The sequence below is a fragment of the Vombatus ursinus genome, unplaced genomic scaffold, assembly GCF_900497805.2.
Source record: "Vombatus ursinus unplaced genomic scaffold, bare-nosed wombat genome assembly UNPS02002441.1, whole genome shotgun sequence".
Classification (NCBI taxonomy): Eukaryota; Metazoa; Chordata; class Mammalia; order Diprotodontia; family Vombatidae; genus Vombatus; species Vombatus ursinus.
This window is the reverse complement of record NW_020942219.1, coordinates 1-8,386: the sequence shown is the minus strand read 5'-3', so window position 1 is coordinate 8,386 and position 8,386 is coordinate 1. Positions and strand designations below refer to the sequence as shown.

The window sequence follows — 8,386 nt, the reverse complement described above, 5'->3', positions numbered from 1 at the left end:
AAAACAGATGTTATATTTCTCCCTGAGATCAAAACCTTTCAGTACTCTGAAAATATATTTATGTTAATTAACAAATCAAACATTAATCTTAAAAAGTGGAATCAAGGAAGGACCACAGCATGTGGGGCAGACCTTCTATCACAATTTTATGGAAGGACAGAGACAAGAATTACTCAGAATGACAATGATGGAGGAAGTATGATCTGCATCATTGGAGGTGAAATCCACATGGAGAGGACCACAGATGCATTTGAATATTTTTTTCCAATCAGAGTCTTCTAATAGCACAACTTCAGTCTTTGGAATATAGAAGTTCACAAAATTAAAATAAAAAAGTAATCCCTATACTCAAAAGAATTGTAGGGGGGACACTGCCTTAAAGGATCTACAGTGAGCTCCATACCATACTGAGGCATCAGAATAAAACTTCCATCATCTGAATAAATGAATAAAGACAATTCCTCACATTTCTCTTATGTGTATTTTTGTACTGTTAGAGAGAGCTGCATCCCAGGTCTTCTACCTCCTAATTCCAATGCTCCAGCTACAAAGATGGAAGAGATGATTTGGTAAAGGATGGGGGGAAATGTACTCACAATTCTCTTTCATGCTTGAATTCTGAAGGATTTTCTGCATGGCTCCAACACAGTATCTCTGATTGTGATGTTTTCTCAATTCAGTCCAGAAAGCACTTTCCAAAATTGATTTGAAGATATGAGCACTAGGATTCAGAACCACCCATTGTCCTTCTAGCATGTCTATCTGGATCAAATCTTCTCCATCCAAGCCATACTTTATAAGGCTGCCCAACTGGATATCGCCATCTAATTCACAATTGCAATGAATCTGCAGTGTGTGATTCCCTGGGGGGAGGAAAAACATGGGATACTCTGAGAGAAAATTGAGTATGGAGAAATCGATGGAGGGAAACTGTGTTGTGGATCCTGGAAGAAAAGAGTATTTGTTTTGTGAACTTTAGAGGTAACTTGTATGTGAGGTATAAATATCCTGCTCTCTAAAAGGGAACCTGATTCTCCAAGCCTAGGAAGAATCCAAGCAAAGATACGAAGGGGAGCTGTCAAAGGACAGAGAAGATTAGGAGTCAAGAATAATTCAGCCTTTTTATTGATTTCTATTTATCTTGTCCTACTGCATTCTTTCTGAATCCATACGTAGTCTTCTCTTTTATATATAGACTATAGAATAAGCACATTTCTGTGATTTAGAATCAGTAATAATGAGGAATAAAATAAAAGGAAAGTACAAATTAGGAGCAGGTACCAAGAAGAGGGAGGGAACATGAAAAAATAGGATGAGGAAGAGAAGGAGCAGAAATAGGAGTAAAGGGAAGAGAAGGAAGAAGAGAATGAGGACAAGGAGAAGGAGGAAGAAAACAAGAAGAGGAAGAAGAAGAAAAAGAAAAAGAAGAAGAAGAGGAGGAGGAGGAGGAAAAGGAGGAGAAGGAGGAGGAGAAAGAGGAGGGAGAGGAGGAGAAAGAGAAGGAGAAGAAGAAAGATAGAAAGAAATCAGTGAGCAAAGGAATCAAGTGGGACCGATCACTGAATTCAGGGACCAAGGAAGGTTAAGAAGTTCAATATCTTGAGTTCACACGAAATGATTAAAGAAAGTTGGGATGAAATAAAATGTGAAAACTCTGAAGTAGAAGGAGAACGCTCTCTGAACTGATTTCAATGGAGGATTTGGTGTCTTGGGAAGCTGATGTGATTTAGAACTAGATCCTTCACAGCTGGTTCCCTACAGAATGAAGTAACATTGGACTAAGCCCCTGGTTTGGCATTCTTTTTTTTTTTGCTTTTTGGTGAGACAATTGGGGTTAAGTGACTTGCCCAGGGCCACACAGCTAGTAAGTGTCAAGTGTCTGAGGTCAGATTTGAACTCAGGTCCTCCTGACTCAGTGAAGCTCTGTCCACTGCACCACCTAGCTGCCCCCTATGTTGGCATTCTAATGATCCAGGTTACTGGGGATTGGTCCAGCAGGCTTAGTTGACAGAAGATGAGTTAGGGTGAGGGGAAGGATGGGGGCAAGGCATGTCTGGCAAGGCATAACTTACTCTCAGTATTGGTGTCATTTCTTGTCATGTAATTGATAACAAACTGGAAATCTCCCTCGTGGTTCTGCATCAAATGTCTTATCTCCTCAATTAAGTTTGCTCCCACAGCCTCAGCAATCCAGGCTGCCTTCACAGTAATCTGATGGTTTGATTTGTAGTAGGAAGCCCACTGAATGTCATCAATGAGGCCAACACTAAGGAGGTCCAAAAGAGTTCGGGATGTGCCCACTGCAGTATGTTTCGCCTCATGTTTGTGGTGAGCTGAATGGCAAGATGGGAAAAAGAGAAATGAAGGGCAGATATGAAGGGGCCTCAGAAGCTTAGAATCTCCTCATACCCATCCATCTTCCACTACTACGTTTCATCATTTATATATGTAGTCAGGGTTTGGAGCAGGCTCAGATCACATGAAGGAGGTACCCTTTGTCTTGGAGATGTTCTGTACTTCCATATCACATGAATGAGAGAAGCTTCCTTTGATGGAATGTGCAGCTACAATAGTTTGTGTTGTTCAAACTGACAGACTGGGATACACTTGCTCTCCTTGCTGCAAACGTTTTGCTGCTTAGCACCCAGAGTTTGTGAAGGTTCACTCGCGGTATGGTCACAATGAATGAAACTGATGAAGGGGGGAGCCCTCCTCTCTCCTTGTAGGCCCGATGGCCCTGAAAAATGGTCTTAGAGTTTCTACTTTTTCTGGTCCTCTCTGATTCAGTTACAAGAGGTAGAATTTCACTATTGATTGCAAGAACACAAATTAAAACAATTCTGAGGTACTACCTCTTACCTATTAGATTGGCTAATAGGACAGAAAAGGAAAATGACAAATGTTGGAGGGAATTTGGGAAAAATGAGACATTAATGCATTGTTGACAGAGTTGTGAACTGATTCAACCATTCTATAGAGCTATTTAAAACTATGCCCAAATGGCTATAAAAACCATGCATGCCCTTTGACTACTACTAGATCTGTATCCCAAAAGAGATAAGAAACAAAAAGGAGAATGATGTATGTGCACAAAAATATTCATAGCATCTGTGTTCTGGTGGCAAATCATTGGAAATTGAGGGGATGCGCATCAATTAGGAAATGACTGAACAAATTGTGGTATGTGATTGTGATGGAACACCATTGTGCTATAAGAAATGGATTATCTAATTGCTCTCAGAAAAGCCTGGACTTACATGAACTGATGCAAAGTGAAATGCACTGTCTATAAAGTACTATGATTGCACTATTTTCAGCAATAAAGAGATCCAAGACAACTCTGAAGGACTTATAATGAAAAATGCTATCCTTCACCAGAAAAAGAACTGATGGTGTCTGAATACAAACTGAAGCATAATTTTTACATTAATTTTTTTAAATTTTTTGGTCTATATTTTCTTTCATAATGTGACTATTACAGAAATGTTTTGCATGACTGCACATGTAAAACCTATATCAAATTGGTTGTCTTCTCAATGAAGAGTGGTGCAAAGGGAGGAAAGGAGAGAATGTGGGATTCAAACTTTTGAAAACAAATGTTGAAAATTGTTTTACATGTAACTGGGGGAAAATAAAATAATAAATAATATAGAGGTAGAATTGTCACCTACTAGACTCTGAACCAAGCCATGATGACCTTAGAGGCAAGATTCCAGGTTGGATTACAGCCAACCAGTCCCAGAATGGAAGCTCTGAAAAGCCAGGGTACTTGCAACTATAGTCCAAGGGCATCTTTGGATTTGCAACTTGGGAATATACTGTATAGGAATTGAGTTAAACTCTGAATTTAATCCCCTTCCCCAACCTGGAGTATGAGGCAGTACAAGGGAGAATTATGCTCCCCCATGTTGAGGAGTATGTTTGTCTATTTGTTATGCCTTGGAAGCAAATATTCCTTTGTAAAAGCTAATCTCACTGTTAGGTGGTTAAATGAAACTGGGTTGCAGAAATTACCCTCCTACAATTGGGGGAACATTATTGGTGGAGGTTGGAGCCAATAGCATACAGCCTCACAACAACTAAAACACTTAAGGGTACTAGGTGGAATATAACACACCTGACTTTCAGGAAGTGGGGCTGGGGTAATCACTGTTGCACATTTATAATTCTTTCCAGAATGGCATTCCAGAAAAAAAAATATGCAGACAGCCAACCTTCAGATCAGGACCTGTTACAGGACTGAATACAAATCAAGGATCACTATGAAGTGGCCATGTTATAAAGGGCTCTGAATTAAAGGACTCAGAGGATATTATATTTGATCCTCAAGGTGACAAGGAGCCACTAGAGTTTATTGACTAAGAGAGTGACATGGTCAGATTGGTGCTTTAGGAAGATTAATATGGCAGCTGAGTGGAAAGGATGAACTAGAATCAGGAGACACTTGAAGCAGGAAAAACAAGACAATTATTACAATAGTCGAGGTGTGAAATGATGAGGGCCTACATCAGTGGAGTGGTAGTGTCAGAGGAGAGAAGGGGGCATATACAAGAAATATTCTAGAAGTAAAATTGACAGGACTGGACAATAGTCCTGAGAAGTGAGAGAGAGTTAGCTGTTGAAGATGGTGCTTAGGTTGTAAGCCTGACTGGTCAGTTGCTGGTGCCATAGACAGTGGTATGGATGTTTGGAAAGGGAAGGCTTTGAGGAGAAAGATAATGAGTTCCGCTTTGGACATGTTGAGTTTAAAAAGCCTTCTGGACATCCAGTTGGAGATGTCTAAAAGATTTTTGGAGATGAGTTAATAGAGGTTGAGAAAAAGGTAAGAGGTTGATAAGTAGTTCTGAGAATGATCAGCATAGAGATTTTCAAGGAATCAATGTGAGCTGATGGAATCACCAAGGGAAATAAATCCACATTAATTAATAGACCACATTTCTGAGATAGATGGGAATGCCCTTCATATCTCACTGCCTGTTAAAGAATATCTCCTTTCTAATAATCAGGGACTAGCCTTGGCGAATGGAGGTGCTAGCAGCCCCAACAGGAATTAGCTTGTGGTACTAGGAGTCCCTTTCTCTAGGATTCATGGATCTCAACAAAAATCTGCCCAACTCCAGCTTCTAGAACCCTGGCTTATCTGAGACCCCAATGAATCATATTCCTGCTTCAGTCTGCCCTGGTTAAGCATTGGAGATATTTTTGTGTCAAAAAGTAGTGATTTATGCAATACAATGTTGGACCAAGATAAATGAAGCTTTAAAAAAAACAGCCACACCTATGGATTCATCAGCGTAGAAATTACCTGTAAAATGGCTCCTAATGCACTTGCTCTGCACCTTATGGTGAGGGAGTTCCCTGGGACACTGGGAGGTTCAATGACTTGCCCACAGTCACACAGCTAATATGTATCAGAGGTGGCACTGAAGGCCAGGGCTTCCTGACTCATAGGCCAGCTCCCTATTCATTATTCCCTACTGGCTTTCATAAAGGACATATATCAATTTAAAAAGAAATATACTTGTGTATACAGAGACAATGTTATAAGATAACAACCCATGGCATTTATCACCGTAGACCCAACCCTCAAGTGGGTACATTGGTATAGCCTCATTCCCTCCTCCCCATCTCTTTGGTCAGGCTCTCACAGGGGCTGTCTTGGTCCTTCCTCCTCCCTTCTTCAGATATGACAGCCTGGACAGCTCCCATCCTGCCTTTCTCCCCTAGGCATGAGCCAAGCCCATCTCAGGAGATCTTTGAAATTTAAGCACATTAAAGAAAACTGTAGAACTCCCATTTCTCCATTATTTACACTGCCCTGATTGATGCAGCCACTGTCCTTCATTGATCCTTGTTGATTCTTGCTGAGAAATAGACAAAAGCCAGAAAGTTTCCTTGAAAGGCACAACCTCTGTCTTAGGTAAAATTTTCCTTTCTCTGAAGACATTTCTCTGATTGACTCAGATTGGTTGGAGTCACTTGAATTTTATCTCCAGGAAACAAGGTAAGAGTTCTGTCCAGTTGCTCCAAGTTGTATCCTTCCTTCTCTGCTCCTGCATATTTCCTCTGTCTTTATCAAGTCTCCCCATCAGACTAGGAGTTCCTTGAGGTCATAATCAATGTCTCCTCTATCAGACGGGTAGTTCTCAGAGGTCTGACAACAGACAGTGTTTCCCTCACAAAAGGCCAGGTCATGAGGTCATTATTTGTGTCTCTCACATCAGACCAAACTTCCCAGTCAAGTCAAACCCAGAACTCTACATTCCCCTCCCACAACTTGCCCAGACTCACCTGTCTGGATCTCCCGCAGCGCAAACAGCACCACAATAAGTAGCCAGAATGAGAATGACCCTCTTTGCTTTCTCCAGTTCATCATGCTGCTCTGTACGTATCTGTGAGAGGCCTCAGGATCACCCCACTTAGGAGAACTACTAGTCCACAAACTCCCTCTGCCTAATGGTTCCTATGTAGGAAAACAAGCCCCAAGGTCTTTCTTGCTTTGATTTTGGCTCTGTCAAGACTCTGCCCTCTTATCACTGTCAGAGAGGATATCTGTCACCAGGCAGAACCTGCCTCTGTCTGGAAGGGGTAAAAGTGGAAGTCAAATGGAGCCTGTGGTGAAAGCAGGAAACCCTTGCCTGTCATCACTTTTGGGTGGTGTTGGAGAGCTACAAAGTGGGGACTCACTGTGCCATGGCACAGCTGGCATTTGTAACTGTTAGTTGAATTAAATACATGTTAGATGGAACAGAAAAGAATACTCTGCCTGGAGTCTGGAAGATCTGAGCTCAAACCTGCCTTAGACAATCCATAGCAATTCCCTTGCCTCTCTGTCTCTGTTTCCTTATCTGTAAAATGTGGATAATAATTGCAATGGCCTCACAGGGTTATATTGCTGAAATGAGTTGACATATATAAAGTACTTTGCAAACTTTAAATGCTGTATGAGTTATTATTATTTCTGATCACAGAGATCCACCTTCATGGGGTTAGTCCCCAGTCAAGTGAAAGAGATAGTCCTGTCCTCAGGAAGTCCCTGTTCTAATGGGGAAACATAGTGCCTACCCTATGTGGTCCTTCAGGGTAAGAGGAGAGGCAAAGGATCTGCCTTCATGGAGCCCCCACTCTGAGGGCCAAACACTTGTTGCCTTCAGGAAGTCTTCAGACTGAAAGCATCAACAGTTGTAGATTATGACATCACTGCTAAATATTGTTTTGAAAGCTACTTCTCAGCTCCCTGGGTTCATTTTTAAAATTGTATCATGTTTACCAGTCTGACTTCTCCTCTCAGAGGGTGCCCCATCATGCCTCACCCTGTGATGGAGCCTGAGTCTCCTCTGGCCTTGGATAAGGTGGTTTGGGGCTCATTTCTGGGCATCAATCATCGCTATGCTGTGACTCCCCAAATTTTCCTTTGTGTCTCTACTCCCCTTCTTTACAATTGCCTTCCACTGTCTCTCCCTGGACTTCACGCCAGCAGCTCAAACAGCTCCATAAACATTTATTAGATACCAATAATAGCCAAGGCACTGCACTCTCTTTTGAGAATTCAAAGACACAAAATAAGACCATCCCTCCTCTCAAGGACTTTACCTAATGACAGAGGGCAAATGATAGAGACAAAAAAAAAATAACCTCCAGGCAGGCAATAGACACAAGCCACAGAAAGGGAAATATGTCATCAGATACAGACCCTCTATCCATTCTTGTTTGCGTGACCACTTATTTCTTAACAAGAGTGTTTTTATATTTTTTTGTATATGGGAAAGACTGGGGATACCAAATTTTTACCCTCTCTACCCCCACCCCAAAGAGTCATTGGAACATTTTTCTCCATAGGCTGAAATCAGTCAAGTATTTATTGAGTATTTACTATGTATCAGGCAATTTGCTTTTAAGCCCTGAGAATACAATTAGAAACAGAAAGAGAAACTCTGGCCCCAAGGATCTTACTTCTTAATGGGGACAGAGAACACAGAAAAGGAAGTTAAAAGGGAGGAAGGAGTGGAGAGAAAAGAAGGAACTTCAAAGGAAAGCCCAGAAAACAGGACAGCTGTGGAAATTTCCTTGTTTCAGCTAGGCTGGCTGGCTTACCCCTTCTGCCCAGTTGGTGGGCACCAGGTGGGGTGGGAGAGGGAATACTGAGTCTCTTCTCTCCAAGGAGCCTACTCCCCTTTCTCCCTTTGATGGAGGCTACCAGGTTGGAAACAGGGCTGCTGCTCTGAGAGGTGCACGACAGGCACTGCTATCTTTAGGACTCTTGGGTTTACATACCAGGGGTGAAGACACTGTCGCTGGACATGTAGAGATGCTTATTGTATAATCATAGACACTTCTATATGTCTGTCCCCAACCAACAACTTACTCTCACAAGTGACTTCATCTG

General features: G+C 41.7%; 1 protein-coding gene across 1 annotated transcript; it reads right to left on the bottom strand.

Annotated features, from left to right (window-relative positions):
• Nucleotides 1–596: 596 nt before the first annotated feature.
• On the bottom strand, nt 597–6,567 carry LOC114048638 (major histocompatibility complex class I-related gene protein-like; the record flags this gene model as incomplete). The annotated part of the gene is made up of 3 exons (XM_027869683.1): nt 6,292–6,567; nt 2,073–2,333; nt 597–863 (listed from the first exon to the last, which is right to left on the bottom strand). Coding segments are annotated over exons 1-3 (613 nt in total), but the record flags the coding sequence as incomplete, so codon positions are not given.
• Nucleotides 6,568–8,386: the final 1,819 nt, after the last annotated feature.